The 20,427-nt window shown below is 46.0% G+C and overlaps 1 protein-coding gene across 1 annotated transcript in view; it reads right to left on the bottom strand.

The window, feature by feature from the left end:
- Positions 1 to 20,427, bottom strand: part of LOC147885427 (uncharacterized) — a 382,071-nt gene that overhangs the window by 19,515 nt on the left and 342,129 nt on the right. The window contains exons 13-14 of the mRNA XM_087396736.1: positions 18,095 to 18,251; positions 17,653 to 17,769 (exon numbers count right to left, since the gene is read on the bottom strand). Of these exons, the coding sequence (XP_087252862.1) occupies positions 17,653 to 17,769; positions 18,095 to 18,251 (274 nt within the window). The remainder of the gene's footprint in view (positions 1 to 17,652; positions 17,770 to 18,094; positions 18,252 to 20,427) is intronic.

Below are 20,427 nucleotides of genomic sequence, written 5' to 3'. Positions count from 1 at the left end.
TTTGCTAGATGGATACTAGGTAGTGGAAGGTACGGTGATTGATACACATTTATTTCATCAAGAAATAACATCATTCACAAATTGAGACCCATGTTTGGTGACTATCTTCATGGTTGCTCTCAACTTTGTGAGTTTTTGTCAAAAATCACCCCTCACAATTCGTCTTGTGAGATGTTACAAATAAGGACCCGACAAAGTCCATTTCTCCATTTTGGAAGGGGTGAATCGAGACGTTGGATGAAGTTTCTCTAGAAAAGCACTTCTTACAATGCAATTGACAAAATTCATAGGATTGACAATAGGGCAGGCAAGTAATATCATGCATAAAAGGATATTCTAGATGCTGCATTATGTCCGTCACAAACTCCTTCATGACAGTGCCACATCACATAATGGACCTCCTTTGCATCAATGGACAATGAAAGAACCTATTCTGATATAAAACACCGTCAATGAGAGTGTTCCATCAACTGTCCTTACTAACCCTTTTTCTTCATGCCTGGTGTAACTAGAAGAAAAAGCATAAGAAATAAACAATAGATACTCGACATTTATTTTTTACAATAAATTTTCCTCTAGATCAACCAAAGCATAGTAAAGATTGAAATACTTCCCGTTCATGTTTTTAAATTATATTTTATATTTTGCAACACTTCCAACCACTAGACCAAATAGTCCAAAGGGTGGAGGGACTAAAGCACACGCATGGCTTGATAATCATTCACTATAAGTTCATCCTTAATGGGAGCTAATGTCCATTAGAGATTACAAGGGCAACACCTTTCACTAGTGCATACATGATGAGTTGCTAGAGAGTTTGAATCACTTTCATGCTGAAGATTGGGCAACGCAAAAAGGAGCAGCCATCATAGTGGCCAAACCACCACGACTATTTTTCTCATGATGTATTGCAATGCAGCCACCTTAACAAAGGTTGCCATAGCTAGAAGTGAGGATCCAAGATTACCTTTACATTACGAGGATGTGAGAGAGACTACTACATAGATTTGGACACGTGATGATGCCCCTCCCCAAAAGGACTGGGTTCAGTGGACAACACAGGCCATTCCAAGGAGTAGCACAGAAATGCAAGATTATATGCGTAGTACCCTCCATCCCTGAGAGAGAGAGAGAGAGAGAGAGAGAGAGAGAGAGAGAGAGAGAGCAAACATTGGAAGCAGCAACCATATTCATTATGGTTGGTAGACCAACATGAATGTGCTAGGTTAGAGGTATATGCAACGGAGGCCAGGTACTCCTATTGCTCTTCCTAGGCTAGGTGGAAACAACAAGGTGATAAGAGAACATTATAATTTTCCTAGATATTGGGCCTAGATAAGCAAGATGTGTTAGGAAATGGAGTCAATTTGAGTGATTTTTAGTGTGTTCTAGAGTAGTACTATACTACTTTATATCCTCGAGTGCCACGTGTCACTAAGGGACTTATCCCATATACATTTGACACTTAGAGTGTGTGTGCCTATACTATAAAGGCATTGTACTTTCTCATGTCAAATGATCAAGCCTCAAGCCTTTCTTGATCATGTAAGTACTTTGCTTGATTGTACATTTCTTTCTAGCATTATTTTATTTCCATTATGCTTTCCTAGTCTTGCTTTCCTTCTAATTCCATGTCTTGCATCTTCATATGGTATCAGAGCTAGGCTATCTTTCAAGAGGTTGAGGTAAGAGATTGAGGAGATTGATGAAGCCTCTCTCCCTCATTTCCCTTGGAGGAATTCCTTCTCCAATTCATTGATTCATCACATCGACTTCAAGTCCAAGGCAAAGGAGATTTAGGCATGCCTCGAGAATATATTTGGTAACAAGATCACCAACTCCAAGGTATTTCTGAAAATGCAATTTTATAAGCTGAAAATGGAAGAGTCTGATACCTTGAGTGCACATATAGCAAAAATTCAATCTTTAGTTCAACAACTCTCCAACTTGAAGTGTTGCCCGGATGACGAGGATAAAATGGTTGTCCTCATGACAAGTATGGAAGGGATTTCTCTCTTTGAGAATGCCCTTGAAGTACTTTGCATTGCATCGACTACATTTGAAGATATGGTGTCTCTTTTGCTTGAAAAGAATTGCCGCAACAAAGAATCTCCATCGTACTCATCGAATACTACACAGGCTCTTGCCTCCAGCAAATGGAGACTTGGGCCATCGACTCCACCAGCACGAGGAAAGACATTCAAGCCATTCAAGTGCACTTACTGCAACAAGCTCGGTCATATGGAGGACAAGTGCTTCCAGAAGCTTGCTCAACAACATTCGAAGGATCATGCCAGTTGGGTGGCATATGCCACTAGTGTTGATGAAGACGAAGATGACCAGCTGCGACACAGGATCATGCTCTTACTATTTGTCTCCCGCATCTAGAGGATGATGGAGATCATGATTCTGCTTTCTAAAGCATGATATATTTGGGTACTCTGCCCTGGGGGTGTTTCCCAAAAATGAATGCAATAAATCATGTGTGTTGAGTCAATAAAGGTACTCTGCCTTGGATAGTCCTCCTAAAATGATGTATTTCTTTTCTATTTGTGGCTCCATGTTCCTCATTAGTCTTTGGAGCCAGGAGGGGATGCAGTGTGGGAGCCATATGTTTTGGCTTTGATAGGTCTATTTGTTGGTGCATTGGTCTCCTAGACCTTTGAGTTGATCATACATCCATGCATGATCAGCCTCTGATCCATGCTAGATGAGATTTCTATGTTATGCTTACTAGCCTCTGAGCCATGCTCACTTGCCTCTGAGATTGTGTGGGAGCCATGTCTAGTTGTAGATTGGCATGCACAGCTTTTGATGACTGTCATGTTTTGTTCTTAGTTCGATTCTTGTAGCCCCTCATCTTTCCTCCATGAGGGAGTGTTAGGAAATGGAGTGATTTTTAGTGTGTTCTAGAGTAGTACTATACTACTTTATATCCTAGAGTGCCACGTGTCACTATGGGACTTATCCCATTTACATTTGACACTTAGAGTGTGTGTGCCTATCCTATAAAGGCGTTGTCCTTTCTCATGTCAAATGATCAAGCCTCAAGGCCTTTCTTCATTATGTAAGTATTTTGCTTGGTTGTACATTTCTTTCTAGCATTATTTCATTTCCATTTGCTTTCCTAGTCTTGCTTTCCTTTCCATTCCATGTCTTGCATCTTCAGGATGTAGCTTCGATGCCTATGAGAAGAAAAGGCTGGTTGTATACTACATGCCAAGAGATCTTGGAGATGACTAACTCCCTTTATAGCCGTATCTTCTAGGCCAGGGAACCTAGGCCACTATTGTAGGTTGTTGTGGAGAATGGGGTAGGAGAAGCCCTTTATGGGAATAAGGAGCTGTCATCACACCCTCTATCATCTATGTGTCGAAAAACCCAAGTCACCTAGTGTTGACTCTGTGCCAACATGAACTTATGTAGAAAGAAAATGTGATACAACTTTGTGTTACAACTTCTACATGTAGAAAGAGAATGTGTTATAACTTTGTGATACAACTTTGTGTTACAACTTTGTGATATAACTTTGTGTTACAACTTTGTGTTACAACCTTGTGATACAACTTTGTGTTACAACTTTGTGATACAACTTTGTGTTACATGCAGAGAGAGAAGCTCTCCAAGTTGTATAAATACCCCATAATGGAATGAAGCCCACACTCTTTGGGGCATTGTGTTGACTCTACTTTGGTATTCCAAGCATTTGTCTCAAGTGTCCATGCTTCCTTGCACTCCACGTCCAAAAGCATGTCCTAACCTTGCAACTCCTCCTCCCCTCTCCTCCAACCTTGCAACCCATCCTCTCCCTCTCCTCCTCCCTCCTCCTCCTCTTTTCTCCTCCTCCCTTCTCCTCCTCCTCCTCCTCCTCCTCTCTCCTCCTCCTCTATCCTCCTCCTCCCTCCTCTCTCTTCTTTCCCCCATGCTCTTACACCTTCTTCCTCTCCCACTCCTATGCTCCCCCTAAACCCTTTGTTCCTCAACCCTTAAAACTCCATGATCTATGAGGGAGACGAGTTCTCCACCATGTACTCTACCCTGAACCTTGGAACCTCCTTCTAAACCCTGGAACCTCCTTCTAAACCCTGGAATCTCCTTCTAAACCCTAGAACCCCCTTCTAAACCCTGGAACTTCTTCTAAACCGTGGAACCTCCTTCTGAACCTTGGATCCTCCTTCTAACCCTGGACTCCTTCTAACCCTGGAACCTCCTTCTAACCCTTAAACTCCTCCTAAACCCTACAACCCCCAATGAAGGCGAAAGCCTTCATTACCTCAACACAGATGATTTACGTTCCTTTTACACATGCATGCACTTTGTTTGCGTACCACACTTAAGCCTACATCTCTCACCAGAACACGACTCGAGGTCCTAAACTCCATATATACTACAACCGACAATCTCAATATATCTGTATGTGACAAAAAGCCTCGGAACCTTGCAAACATAGAAAACCCAGCTCTTCCTACAAAAGCAGTAGAAAAGAGTCAACATTTGGCGTCGTTGCCGGGGAGGCTAGCATCTCAAGTAAGAGTAAACATACGCAAGTATGTGTAGAAAACAAACTACTTCGAACTTTCACGAAAATAACACTCAAGGGCAAGGAGAGTAAAATTTTTTTTTCCATTTCTAGCCAAACATATCTACCCCAAGCATAAACCTTGGATTGCTACCTTAAGAAATTTTCTTTATTTCTTAAATAGAAGCCACATGATATACAATCAGACTAGGTAGTGGACACGAATACATAGAGCTTGCAATTTCGATCATTTTACCTTTTTTCAGAAAAGCAAACCGAGCTATCCATAAAGAGTTATGGCTCGGGAAGAGTTTAGGGTTAAACCCTTAACCTAAACTCAAATCCTATAAAAACCAACTCCACCCCCTCATACTTCATCTTTCACTTTTTGCATCCATTCTCTTCTTCATTCCGAGCCCCACGCAAGACGCTCCTCCCTCTCCATCGACCACCACCTTACTCCCATCTTCACATTGTAAGTGACTTCAAGCCCATCTCGCAGCGATAACCTAGCCATCCACCCACCGTCCATTGTTCCACAACAATCCCGTTACATCGAGAAAGACTTGGAGAGCGTTCAGGTGACCACTTCTCCCTCCTTTTCGATTTCCGTCCGTCAAGTTTTTTGCTCTCTTTTTTTTTCCCCCTCCCATCTGCACCACCCCTCCCCTCCCCCCCTCCATTTCCACCTCCCCCTCCCTCCTCCATTTTTCCCCTCCCCCCTCCCCCTCTATCTCCACCTCCCCCTCCCTATCCCCTCCCCCTCCCCCCTCCCCCTCCATCTCCACCACCCCTTCCCCCTTCCACCTCCATTTCCACCACCCCCACCCCCTCCTCCCTCCATCTCCACCACCCCCTCCCCCTCCCCCCTCCATCTCCCCCTCCCCCTTCCGCCTCCCCCCTCCATTTCCACCTCCCCCTCCCCCCTCCCCCTCCATCTCCACCACCCCTTCCCCCTTCCCCCTCCATTTCCACCTTCCCCTCCCCCTCCCCCCTCCATCTCCACCTCCCGCTCCCCCTCCCCCCTCTGTTTCCACCTCCCCCTCCCCCCTCCCCCTCCATCTCCACCTCCCCCTCCCCCTTCCATATCCACCACCCCCTCCCCCTCCCCCCTACATCTCCATCTCCCCCTCCCCCTTTCCCTCCCCCTCTCTCTCTCTCTCTCTCTTTCCCTCCCTCCTCCATCTCCACCACCCCCTCCCCCTCCCCCCTCCATCTCCCCCTCCCCCTTCCCCCTCCATTTCCACCACCCCCACCCCCTCCCCCCTCCATCTTCACCACCCCCTCCCCCCTCCATATCCATCTCTCCCTCCCCCTCCCTCTTTCCCTCCCCCTTTCTCTCTCTCTCTCTTTCCCTCCCTCCTCCATCTCCACCACCCCCTCCCCCTCCCCCCTCCATCTCCCCCTCCCCCCTCCCCCTCCATCTCCCCCTCCCGCTTCTCCCTCCCCCTCCCATTTCCACCACCTCCCCCTTTCACTCTTTATCCCTCCCCCTGTCTCTCTCTATCTCTCTCTTTCCCTCCCCCCCCTCTCTCTCTCTCTCTCTCTCTCTCTCTCTCTCTCTCTCTCTCTTTCTCTCTCAATCTCCTTCTCTTTCTCACTCTCTCTCTCTCTCTAACACACTCTCTCTCTCTTACACTCTCTCTCTCTCTCTTACACTCTCTCTCTCTTGGTACTCTATTTCATTTCATTTTGTATCTAGGATTTTTGTAGCCATTTTTGGCATCTTAGCTGTATTACGATGAGGCCACCTAGTTGGCGCATCGTTGATGATGTATTTTCCTTTCGGATGATTTTGTGTCCCATAGGCCATGTATGGCCTTCCATGGACCTTTAATAAAATTTCTTTCTTTCTTTCTTTCTCTCTTTCTCTCCCCCTCCCCCCTCCCCCTCCCCTTACCCCCCCTCTCTCTACCATCCCCCTCTCTCTCTTTATATAAAAGGTGATATAATACCATTCAAAACGAATCATACAACAGGTGGGAGAGAAAGTACTCTATCCCTAGCCCCAACAATGTGGCAAAAAAGCCATGGTGGTGGTCTAAAATGCCACGACATCCCAAAAGGGGTCAAATGAAAAAATAATGAGCAGTCCCATGTCCTCATGAAGGATAAAAGTCTCCCACGAGCTGCCAAAGAGGTGCCTGTACACCACTCCCACTGACTCCTGAGAGTGAAGATAATCGCCGCCCAAATGGAAGCGAGTGTCAGCCTCCGTGCATAAATGGCCCCCAAGGACAAAAGAACATCACGAGCACCATATCCGCCATAGGGTAATGCTAGAAATCACCTCCCAGGCTGACCCTGCAGGTGAAGTAGGCCTGGAATCCTAAGCTGGTATAGGTACCAAAAGTAAATCCTGCAGCTCCATGATGCTAACATCTGTGGGACCCCGTCTCTTACGACGCTGCATGAAGAAACCGTGGTCTCCTGGCTTTGACTCATAGAGGGAAAAGGCTCCAGATCCTCTCCCCCAGAGGGCAACGCCCCATGTCATCAGAAAGGACTCGGATGTAACATATGAGAACAACCTGAAGATATATGTCCATATTACTCTAGAGCTGGGGCAGCTCCATAAACAATGCTTACTAGATTCCTCTGCAAGCTGACAACGCATACACAAGGAGGGTCTACCCATCTGCTGAAGCCAAGTACCCACAGGTATACCCCTATGAATAGTGAGCCAAAGAAAGTAGGAGATTGTAACCTACCCTCGTCGAATACTGGAAAAAAGAAAGAGGACGAGCGCGTGCCACCGGAGCAGGCCACGCCCACTCACCTGGGTCCCAGTCGAGCTCCGCAAGAGGTCGACCCTGAAAGATCCAAAGTCTCCATCTAGGATCCTCTGCAATGGTCAACCTGGAAGGATCTGTGACCCATTTCTTACCCAGGCAACCAATGACCCTGACTCTCTACCAAAGGAGCTCCTGTCGATCCAGGGGCTGAGTGGGATACAATCTGTGAGAGGAGTCCGTCTCAAAATAAGTAAACGGTGCCGGTCCTAAACGAACTCCAATGCATAGCCTAGCCTCACTAAAACAACCTGACCAAGTAGAGATGGGATGAACATAGGCTGGATCTGTAAGCATATCCCTCCACCCCTGAGGAATAGCTCTCATGATCAGTAGTTTGGTGGCAGCAATCTGTCCAAGTGGCCCATGTCTATCTTTGATCTCCTCCTCTGACATCTCCACACCTCCCCTGAACCAATCTCCGACTGTCACAACCCCTTGAGCATGCCATCTGGCCAAGGGAGTCCTAAGTTCTGTACCAGGGCAAGATCCCTGATACCGAACCAGGGGGTTATGATATAGTGGCTGTCGGGCAATTTTCTCTCTGGAGGAGGGAATTGCTCTGATGAGGTGTTGTCGAAAATGATCCCATAAATGAATAAGCCTTTTCACAAGTGGTGAGGAAGGATGAGAATGCTGGTCCGTCAGGAAGATCCAACTGACTCTACCTGCCCACTGGCCTGCTGCTCTGGGGGTGCACTGGTGAATCCCATACAGTAGGAACTGCTTCCACGGCTGATCTCCTGGAGTCAAACCTCTAACAAGAAGTTTGACCAAAAGGGCTCTGGTTTGCATCTCAGGATCAAGAACCCCAAGTCCTCCTTGCGAGGAGGGTAAAGTGATAGTATCCCATGAAACCGTGGCCCTAATGTCCTCAGAACCGTCGCCACCACTCCACAGGAAGTTCCGGAACAAGTACCACCACTCCTCACTTGACGGATCGAGTCAGCATGAAAGCACCAACATGACGCAACGTACCGCATAGTCGCTAGTAGAACCTAGTTGAGTACCAGCGCTCTTCCGGCCAAAGAAAGTCTAGCCGTGCTCTAGTAGGCTAGCTTTCTCCGGATGCTCTCAAGAACTGGGGCAAACTATTGCATCGGGGACACCTCAATGCCAACCTGGAAGCCTAGATATCTCGTGGAGGTGTCTCTGGGAATCCATACAAAGCCTCTGTCTCCTCCCCATGCTGGGGTATCCTGCTGAGCTCCTGTCCAGATGCCTTTTGATTTGTTCCAATTGACAAGTCCCCCTGAGGCTAGGCAGAACTTGTCAATTGAATCCGCATCAGTAGCGAGACTATATGCATCTCCTCTGACTGTCAGTGCAGTGTCGTCAGCAAACTCAGTGTCCAAAAGCTCCTGCTCTTGCCGGATAGGCAGATGGAGGCCCAAAGTGCCATGACTGGTAGCCTGCATAAAGTATCCCATAGCCTCCACTACGAAAAGGAAAAGGTAAGGTGCAAGCAGGCATCCCTGTCGTACCGATCTGGATAGCTGAAAAGCCGGTCCTCTGCCTCCACAGACCACCATCCTGCTAGAAGAGTGGGAGTAAAGTGAAAAGGCCCAAGAAATCCATCTATCACTGAAGCCTAGCCTCCTTATAGTGCCCTCCAAGAAACCCCAGTCCACCCTATCATAAGCCTTCTCAAAATCGAGGAGAAGAACTGCAATCTCCTGCTAACTCTCCTTCGCCCAATGAGTGGCCTCCCAAAAAGTGAAGATGTTATCCAAGATACTCCGATCTTGGACAAATACTGTCTGAGTAGCTCTGATGATATCTGGTAGCATAGGCTTTAGGCGAAGAGCCAAGGTCTTCGCTAGGATCTTGTAGGCTGTCCCTAGAAGTGTAATGGGTCTCCAATTACGTAGGGCTGTCTTGTCTCCCCCTTTCGAGATGAGACAAATCATACCTGTGCATAATGTCTCGCCCAAAGATCCTATATCAAGAGCCTCTGAAAAGGCAGAGAGTAGATGAGGCCCAATCGTATCCCAAAGAGCTCTAAAAAGAAGAGGCGACAAACCGTCCTCCCCCGGGCATCTGTCTCTGGGCAGCTCATGTAACGCGTCCGTGATCTCCAGAAGTGATAGTGGGCTATCCAAAACATGACTCATCCTTTCTGAGACCATCAGGGGGACATGGCTCTAAATCTCCTCTTTGGCTCTGATCATATCCTCGGTGACTGGATCGGCGGTGTAAAGAGTGGAATAGAAATCAGAAGTGATCTCAACAAGACAGTGAGGGTCCCGTCTGAAGAGACCCGGGCTCATCCGCAAGTCTACGAAGACTGTCCAAAGAGTATCTTTGACCCACTGCCCTGAAGAACTCTCTAGAGCATCTATCCCCCTTCTGAATCCAGAAAGTCTGTTGAGAGTAAAACCTGAACTGGGCCCTCCTGCCCTGAATCTCCTCTAGTCTCTCCTGAGCCTCCGAAAGCTGCCCTCTAATGAAAAGAGAATGAGGAAAACTCTGAATCAATCTCTGAAGTTTGGATACCTCCGCTCTTGCATTCTGATCTCTAATTCTGAGCTTTTCCTTCTCCTCTTTTGCCCTCAATTGGCAAGCCATGCTGACTCTAGCCCAACTCATGTAAAATGGCTCCATTCAAGGGAATAGTACTCTGGCGCGAACCAAGGAGCTGAAATTCAAACCAACCAGCACTCCTGGGCAAATCAAAGTCTCCCAATCTCAAAGAATAGAAACAGAAAGGCCCTGCCACCGAAGCCAAGTCGAAGAGTCCTAGGGCAAGAATGAATCTACGAGCCAACAAAACGGTGAATCGATGAAAACTGAGTCATGCTCATAAGCTGTCTAACAATCTCGTTGTCAAGTAACTCAGCTGACCAGCTTTCGCTCCCCCGAGATCGAAAGCTACTTGTGGAGAAACGAAGAACATGCCCCTCTCTGGAGAGAGTAGCTGATCCCAAGTACTCCTCTACCTCCTCTGACCGTCGGCAAAACACCGGTAGAAGTTCCAATCGAGTGAGGGAGTCTGTGATAACCCCTCGAGCCAAAAAGGGCCAAAACTCAATGGGCAGATCTCTGTCAACCATCCTGGGGTTAGGTCTAGGAGTCAGAAAAGCTGAAAAGGGCTGAGTCGTCCTGAATCTGCTCTTGGAATAGGTGAGAGGGAGAGGAAGAATCTACGACGAGGTGCCTGTCCACAAGGGTGACTGATACTCTCGCTCGATCTCATCTGCTAGGATCTCCCAATCCTTACGCCTGTTTGGGTAGCCTGTTTGGGTACTGAGCAAAATCTATGACCGCACTCGCAAAAGATCTGGATAAACCAGGAGTGAAAAGCTGCGAGGACGAGGTTGTGCTAGGAGGGGTGTCTAAAAGGACGCTCCGCATAGAAACAAAGGAAGGTACTGTGCGACGGGGCTGTGAAAGGGGTCTCGAGGGAACCTCGTACAAGCGCATGAGATCCTGGGACGGGGGCTCTGACTCTGACTTGTGTCGTAAAATACCACTCTCTCAACGGACTGCTAGGGAGAGGCATCCATCACAGTAACTGCAGCCTGAGCAGTCTCCTGCTGCATAATTGTCTCCCTAACCAATATCTGAACCTCCGGGGTAGTGGTGTCTAGAGTCATCAAATCCTGAGCTACTGTCTCCTGCACAGTGAGAAGACCTGCCTGTGGATGGTCCTCCGCATCTCCCCTTTCCGGGGTCTCCTGCACATGTATCTCGACTCCCTGAGCTACCGTCTCCTGCACAGTGTCAAGACCTGCCTACGGATGGTCCTCTACATCTCCCCTTTCCGGGGTCTCCCGTACATGTGACTCGACTCCCTGAGTGACCGTCTCCTGCACAGTGTCAAGACCTGCCCACAGATGGTCCTCTGCATCTCCCCTTTCCGGGGTCTCCTGCACATAAGTCTCAACTCTCTGCCATCTGTGAGCTCGTACCTAGGGCTGCTCGTACTACTGGCTCTCCCTCTGTCTCCGTCTCCTCCGAGCTCTCCGTGAAAGCTGTTCCATTGGAGGCACCTCCAGGTCCTCTGATTCCATTAGAGGCTCCCCTAGAGGAGTCTCCTCTCGTTCTGCTGAATGAGTCGAAGCAGGCTCAGAGACCCCTGGAGGCTGAACTGAAGGCTCTGGGTCACTCGTAGGATGAGATGACATGGACAAAATACAAATCATCATGGAACTGCCTCCTCCTACAAATCTCAAAGGTGTACAGGTCTTTATGGGACATGCCAGCTATTATGGAAGATTTATATTGCGGTATGCCATGATAGCTAGACCACTTTACAAATTATTAATGAAGTTCTTATGGACCGAAGAGTGCGACCAAGCCTTTGAGCTTTTAAAGTGGCGCCTAATCACAGCACCCATCCTTATATCTCCCAATTGGGATATTGATTTTCATGTTCATACTGATGGATCCAAGTATGCAATTGGGAGTGTGCTTTGTCAACTTGGTGAACATAAGAAAGGCTACCCCTTCTACTTCGCCAGTCGACAACTCAATGATGCAGAGATCATCTATACAACCACAGAAAGAGAAGCCCTAGCAATGGTGTATAGTGTAAAGAAATTTTGGCACTATCTACTGGTAAATGATTTTGTCTTCTACACCGACCATCAAGCATTGCTTTATCTTGTGAACCGTTTGTGTACAACAAGAAGAATAACCAGATGGCTCCTCTTGCTTCAAGAATTCAACTTCAAAATCGTGGTCCGCAAAGGTGCCCAACACTACATTGCCGATCACATGTCTCGAGTCAAGTTAGGAGAAGCAGCCACTGGAGTAGAAGACGACTTACCAGATGCCACACTATTTCAAATAGATGTTGTTCCAGAATAGTGTGGAGATATCATTGGGTACTTGATGGCAGGAAGACCACCCCCTGACATGAAAGCAGCAGATGCCAGAAAATTGATTCTAAAAGCTGCACCCTATCAACTCATTGCAGAACAATTGTACAAGATGGGCAAGGACCAGATATTAAGAAGATGTGTAGTGCCTCATGAGATCATGCCAATCTTGAGTGAAGTCCATGAAGGCATTGCAGGAGGACACTGCTAAGGGGAAGCCACAACAAGAAAAGTTCTCCTCACACGCTACTGGTAGCCAACACTGTGGGCAGATGCCTATGAATATATAAAAGGATGTGATGTATGCCAACGGACTATTAAACCACAACACAAAGACTTCAATCTTCTAACACCAATTGTTGCACAACAACCATTTGAAAAATGGGGGATTGACTATGTGGGTCCCATACATCCAACAGCAAAAGGAACACAGGCATGCTACATCATTGTGGCCACTGATTACTTTACAAAATGGGATGAAGCTAAAGCAATGAGAAAGGCAGATGCCAGAAGCACAACAAGATTCTTATACGAAAATGTGATCACCCGATTCGGATGTCCCATTGAAATTGTGTCGGATAGAGGCACACAATTTGTCAATGAGGTAATCCAAGAACTCTTGTCTGGCTTCATGGTAATCCATAGAAAAAGCACACTCTACTACCCCCAAGGGAATGGACTCGCAGAATCCACCAACAAAATCATATGAGAGAAACTGAATGCGGCCTTATGGACATACAGAACCACATTCAAGGTCATTACAGGGAACACACCTTTTCAATTGGTGTACGGCCTTGAAGCTGTGGTCCCACTTGAATTTGTAATACCAAGTCTATGCATCGCAGTACAGGAATGCATGGGAGACTATGAATCCTTGAAAGAAAGGCTCTATCAGTTGGAGAAGCATACAGAGACAAGACTAGTCGCCTACCATGCCATGACAATAGAAAAACGCAGAAGAAAGGCATGGTTTGATAGAAATCTGAAAGCTGAAGACATCAAGGAAGGCGACTTAGTCCTGTTATACAATGCCAAAGTACACAAGGGGAAACTAAAGTATCTAGGTCAAGGACCATACCAAGTACGAAAGATGAATCCCATCAGAGCTGTGCTACTTGAAGCATTGGATGGAGTCCAATTCAACATAACAATAAACGGGAGCTGACTGAAGCGCTACTACATCAACACGCAAGCCATCCCCGATAAAAACGAAGATTTGGGAAACCAAATCTTCCTTAGTTAGGATTAGATTGTATCACGAGCACTCACTTGCATATGTACGTCTTTGCACATATAGGTAGCATCAATCGATTTTACCTAGGGCTCAGAAGTGATGAATGAGTTCTAGCTGCCCTATGAAAATCCCAGCAAAAAAGCATATAGTTAGTCCCTACCTAGCTACTAGGTCATGTGCACTCACACGCTTCTGCTTAGACACATAGATGATTGCATGAATAATTGTACCACACACTTTCATTCCACACTCTCAAAGCATGTATAAAAAAAGATCTCTCTCCCACACACACACACAGAAAGGTCATACCGGTATGCCAATCAATCTAATGATCAATGGTACACTACATGCACATGGATGCAGGTTCAGAAAAGATGCCGCCACTAAAGAGGATGCACCAAAAGAGCCCACCGCCTCAACCATGGGACTCCCTCCAGAGTTCGCAGCCATCTACATCCTCTCAACCACGGAGACCACAGGCGTTCGTGGTCCAAAGCGATAGCTCCAAAGAAGATTCAGTGCATGACCAAGCAGACCAAATGCCACCCCAGTCACAACCGACCTACACAACCATGACCAATTCCAAGCAATCGCCATAGAGGTCAAGGCACTTCGGGCACAGATAGATGAGAAGGAGGTAGAAGAAGTGCGCATAAACCAAGCTCTCCAAGCTCAAGAGAAGGCAATAAGAGATGAGACCTCCAACCTCCACCAAAGGCAAACACAACTGACTGCGGCAGTAGAAGCAACGGCAATCCTACAGACCTACTATAACTCCTTGACATCTGCACATGCGCAACAGACGAAGGTAGTGACACAAGCTCGACTCACTCTAATTCACAAAGAAGAAGAGCTCCAGGATTGCAAAGACAAGCTTGAAGACATGAAACAATCTTTGGCAGTACGTGCCTTCAGCATTGATGAGCTTACAAGGGAATGCCGAATCTTAAAAGACCAGCTTGCTACCGTTCAAGAGGCCAGCACTTCACAAGCCCAAGTCTTGGACCAATGGTCCAATACCACTGAAGACATTCCTCAACAGGCAAAGGTCACCTTGCAAATGAGAAAGCTTAAGGAGGCATACACAACCATCTACCATCAATACAAATAAAAAATGAATGAGATGCACTTCCAAAAAATAATAATCTCCAAGCTTGAACTCCAATTGCTAGTGCACAACAATGAGGCATTGGAAGACAACACCAATGACACCCCACTACAATGCACAACCGTGGTGTACCAAGAGCTTGTGGCTGCTCTACAAGTGGAAGATCACCTCAATGCACGCGTGCTTATCCAATGGAAGCAACTCCAAATTAGGATCATATCTGCTCATCCCTGGGAACATTCCATCGGGACTAAAACCCTGCGCATAATTTGCCAAGACTTGTCTAAAGATGAGAAAAATATCTTCTGCCTGTCTACACATGCCGGGTTTATAACACTCAGGACGGATGCTTTCATTGCATATGTCTGCCTCATGGGTAGTCCTCCCCTCAGGGTTATTGCAGGTTTATTGCCATTGCTACAACGGCCATCCCTATTATTTGCATGGCACGACATAACCGACATCCCACCCATGCAGCTGATCATCCCGTCGCACCAGGAAAAAGAAGTGTCGGAAGATGACAAGGCCTATCTCACATCCAACTTCCCATATCTAACCACTCTTTCTGCCAACATCATAACCTCACTTCCCCTTGCTGCTACCACCCTCTTAACCTTCCCCGAGCTCCATCCTAACATCTATTCCCTCCATCGTCTCTTTGCTCATGCCTCTCACCATTTTCAACGAACCCAACAGTCACAAACTTACGAGCCCCTCACACCTAGCTTTTTCCCCTCCCTTGCTAATCCTACCCTTGAGGATTACCAAGCTGCTCAAACCATTTGCCCAGTTCTTCCCCCCCTCCCCTTTGCTCCCCCTTCCGCCACTATCACTCTGCCATATTTCTCCTCAATGTCCCCCGATTCTCTCCCTGCACCGTCATCACCTCCGACACTTCTGGTGCTTCCATCAGCAGAAAATGACACAATTAGCAAGTTGGATCCACAACCTGACTGGTGCCGTCCCAAGCTCTTTGATGTAATCCTCTTAAAGGAGTACTTACGGGCACCTCCATGTCTTAGAATATATCCCAGGTTCTATGCAGTTCCACGGTGTAAAAAATGGAAAGCCAACATACACACTTTGGCTGAAGATCGCATCATTAATTGGCCAATGATCGAACCCTACTCTGGTGTAGAATGGAATATCCAAGGCACCATGGTCCAAGCACTTCAGTAGCATGAACAAATAATGCGCGGCAACATTGATCGCTTCCTTTGCCAAAGTGCCATATTCTGTAAAACATTGGAATTCATTCTGGAGGTCCCATGTTACCTTGATTCCCATTTGCCTCCACTCAGCTTTAATCCCAATGAAAGGATTGATGCTCAGATTACAAGCCGGCTCTATCAAAGAGTGATCTTCTTAGATGCATGCCACATATCTCTGTTCGAGCAAATGGTGGATACAGGCCACCTAGAAACTGCGCAAAAATTGTATGGTGCTAAGGCTTTACAGCAGGATCGACTGGCACGACACAAGTTCCACAGCCACTGGACTAAAAACATGGCAACCCAGGTACGTGATCGCAATAAGCCATAACCCGAGGACGGGTAATAAAATGGATCCGGGAGTATGTTGACTCTGTGCCAACATGAACTTATGTAGAAAGAGAATGTGATACAGCTTTGTGTTACAACTTCTACATGTAGAAAGAGAATGTGTTACAACTTTGTGATACAACTTTGTGTTACATGCAGAGAGAGAAGCTCTCCAAGTTGTATAAATACCCCATAATGGAATGAAGCCCACACTCTTTGGGGCATTGTGTTGAGTCTACTTTGGTATTCCAAGCATTTGTCTCAAGTGTTCATGCTTCCTTGTACTTCACGTCCAAAAGGATGTCCTAACCTTACAACTCCTCCTCCCCTCTCGTCCAACCTTGCAACCCATCCTCTCCCTCTCCTCCTCCCTCCTCCTCCTCTTTCCTCCTCCTCCCTCCTCCTCCTCCTCCTCCTCCTCCTCTCTCCTCCTCCTCCATCCTCCTCCTCCCTCCTCTCTCTTCTTTCCCCCATGCTCTTACACCTTCTTCCTCTCCCACTCCTATGCTCCCCCTAAACCCTTTGTTCCTCAGCCCTTAAAACTCCATGATCTACGAGGGAGACGAGTTCTCCACCATGTACTCTACCCTGAACCTTGGAACCTCCTTCTAAACCCTGGAACCTCCTTCTAAACCGTGGAATCTCCTTCTAAATCCTAGAACCTCCTTCTAAACCCTGGAACTCCTTCTAAACCCTAGAACCTCCTTCTGAACCTTGGATCCTCCTTCTAGCCCTGGACTCCTTCTAACCCTGGAACCTCCTTTTAACCCTTAAACTCCTCCTAAACCCTACAACCCCCAATGAAGGCGAAAGCATTCATTACCTCAACAAAGATGATTTACGTTCCTTTTACACATGCATGCACTTTGTTTGCGTACCACACTTAAGCCTACGTCTCTCACTGGGGAACACGACTCGAGGTCCTAAGCTACACATATACTACAACCGACAATCCCAATATATCTGTAGGTGACAAAAAGCCTTGGAACCCTGCAAACATAGAATACCTAGCTCTTCCTACAAAAGCAGTAGGAAAGAGTCAACACCTAGGATGACCAAAAGTCGTTCTCAAAAGGGTCTTTGTCACCCCGTTATTATTTAGGGTAACCACACGTCCTTTGTCAAACCATTGTCCTTTGCATGACCAAAATTCAGTGTGACAAAAAGGATTATTGTCCTCTTGTCATATAAGGCAATCACAGGTACTCCCTTTGTTATTTGTGGGTGACCAAAAGTCCTATTGCCACTCCTTCGTTGCTTTTATGACCGAAATAGTCCTTGTCACCCCTCCTATTACCTCTTGTCACCTATTTGAATGATAACAATGTCTCTAAATGCTTTATTCCTTTTTGGCTATTCTATGACCTTATTCTCTTTGAAGATCTAGCAACAACCACTTTGCACCAATCAAGAATGTTATTGGGTTTCTTGGGTGGATTCCGTGTGTTTAGAACTATTGATGTGCTCAGAGTATATATAAAGTGGATTGAGTATTCTATATGTGAGAATAATTTAGAAAATTTTATGATGGAAGTTGATACTCATATCTAACGCAGGCAAAATGAGACGAGGATCAAAGTAGAATATGAGGAAATACATTTTTTAGGAGATAATTGATAGGAAAAGTATTGTTACCTGCAAACGTGAGCAAAAAACCAGTCTTTTGTCCAGTCACTCTGTCCAACATTGTAAACTAAATCGTTATCAGGATAAAGCTCTGAATATCGCAGCCAAAGTCCATACTGTCGATATCTGAGCTCACAAAACCCAATTACAGAGTTCTTAGTTCCCAAAGTATTTCACTTACAATATTTCATGCAGCTTAAGTTATGTTGTTTCATTGATTTATTTGCTACACTCAAAGAACTTATTCTGTCCCTTTCAACTATTATATGAGCTGTGCCATATAAAAAAACTCAACACAAAACTACTGTAAACATGAATTAAGATATGTATGTTTTTATATGGAACTACTGTAACAGCAATTCTGAAATTAGAGATGAGGACTTAAGTATCCTGCATTCTAAAATTTGTTATTATTATCATGTAAAAAAAAGTCAAGAAAGTGTGGACTTGCCTTTCAGGATGATTGAGGAAGAGCCTGTTCACATATTTCGGGTCAGGGTCAGGAACAAAGAACTCTGCTGCACTTCGATCAGGAATTCCTATCTCCCACATTGTTTTGCCATCCCTTGGAGGGTCGAAAAATAAGTCACCAAGTTCCAAACTTGAACCTGAATGTCAAGAACCCCATGAAATTTGAAAAATAGTAAATCTTATGAGAAAACTAGGGCATGCCAAACATGCTTTGAAGAAGTCATTAAAAAACATGTTGACCAGAGTTGATGCAGTTGTTTCAGCCATGATATTTAAAACATGTAGATTGGAGCTAGTAATCCAAGCCAACATTCTTCTTTCTTGAGAAAAATAGTTCTACAAAGTATGAAAATAATCATCTAGAGTGAAAGTCCCTAGGCTGAAATACATCATGCATAGCATGAAAAACAAAAACTATGCAAAGTTTCAAAGAGCCAAGACTATGGTTGGAAATGGTCACTCTGGAGCGACCAGTACAAGACTTGGACATGACTGGAGTAGTACATGACTTGCACATGACTGAAGCAGTACACGACATGAAAATTATTTGGACATGACTGGAACAATACATGACTTGGATATGATGGGAGCACTACATGACTGGAGGAGTATCAAACCTCGACCTCGATCGACCTTGGTCAAAGCTGAAAGAGAGTGCACTGGACTGTAGCAGTTAAGAGACTGCACACGTGCACAGGTGGTACCCATGTTGGTGCACATGGGAAGCAATTCAACAGTTAAGAGGTACAGGTGTGCCCAAACCAACCCTCGCCACCAACTAGTGTCAGATGCACATGGAATAGACAGGAGTACACATGGAGTACTTGAGTCACTGACTCAGAGGAGGTTGGGGACTTGGAGAAGCCATCAAGGATGAAGCGGCGGACAAATGGAGGAATGGCTAAGGATGTAGGAAGAAAACCAATAGAAAGGAGGGAAGGGGATTTCTAGCGGGGAGGAGCAAATAAGGGAAAGGTGTGTTAGGAAATGGAGTCAATTTGAGTGACTTTTAGTGTGTTCTAGAGTAGTACTATACTACTTTATATCCTAAAGTGCCACGTGTCACTATGGGACTTATTCCATATACATTTGACACTTAGAGTGTGTGTGCCTATCCTATAAAGGCATTCTACTTGCATTGTTATAATCATCAAGCCTCATGCCTTCCTTGATCATGTAAGTACTTTGCTTGGTTGTATATTTCTTTCTCACATTATTTCATTTCCATTATGCTTTCCTAGTCTTGCTTTTCCTTTCCATTCCATGTCTTGCATCTTCATTTGGTATCAGAGCTAGACTATCTTCCAAGAGGTTGAGGTAAGGGATTGAGGACATTGAAGCCTCTCTCCCTCATTCCCCTTGGAGGAATGGCTTCTCCAATTCCATCTTGAGCTCTACTGTCTCCACCTTGAGCCTCACCAACAATGGCAACTCAACTCGAGGCTCGTGGCAACTCCAATGGTGTGAGGCAGCTCAACTCCAATGATTCGTGGCAGCCCATATCTTGGCCTAGTGCCCAGCTCACAGTAGCAAGCAGCAAACCCGCCATTCTGCCCGCTTCTCTGTCCATACCAGCTGTACAACAGTACGGACTGTTGCGCCGTACACTCTGCCCGTACTCTCTGTCAATATAGCCTGCCCGCTCCTCTTCTCTACTCGCTGCTGTTCTGCCCACCATTTCTTCCTCTCCTACATCTCCATTGTGCCCGCCATTTGTTTCCTTTGCACGCCATTTCTCCCATTTCTTCCTTTGCCCGCCATTTCTCCCATTTCTTCCTCAGCCCTCCATTTCTCCCTCAGCTCGTTTGTGCCCTTCATTCTATCCATCACTCTTCTCTCTCCTAGCTGCCAGCTTTATGGGCTCACTTTCCACCAACTCTCTCCTTGTGGACAAATTCAAGGGGGATGGATTTTCCACATGGCAAACAAAAGTGCAACTCCTTCTCATGAAGGAGAATTTTTGGGATGCCATCGAAGATGATGAAGCACTTGAGGCATCAACGGAACCTCAAACATGAAAGATTTGGAAGCAACACAATTCGAGGGCCATCGCAATCATCGGGCTTTGCCTAGATGATTCATTGATTCATCACATTGACTTCAAGTCCAAGGCAAAGGAGATTTTTTTTTTTTTGCAAAAAGAGACTTCTATTAAGTATTAAAGAAAAACCGTTAGAGCAAGCTCCATACGGGATACATCATGCAATGCACGAAAAGCTCAAGAGCCAAAAAGAAAGGATTGAGGCTGATAGTGCCATCTCAATCCGGTAGAAACCTCCGAGAAAAAGGGAGAACCCCTCCAAACTCGAAGAA

The sequence above is a fragment of the Dipteris shenzhenensis genome, chromosome 25, assembly GCF_047967505.1.
Source record: "Dipteris shenzhenensis isolate YYH24624 ecotype China chromosome 25, Dip_SZ_1.0, whole genome shotgun sequence".
Taxonomy (NCBI): Eukaryota; Viridiplantae; Streptophyta; class Polypodiopsida; order Gleicheniales; family Dipteridaceae; genus Dipteris; species Dipteris shenzhenensis.
The sequence above is the reverse complement of the archived record's forward strand: the minus strand, read 5'-3'. Positions and strand labels throughout refer to the sequence as shown.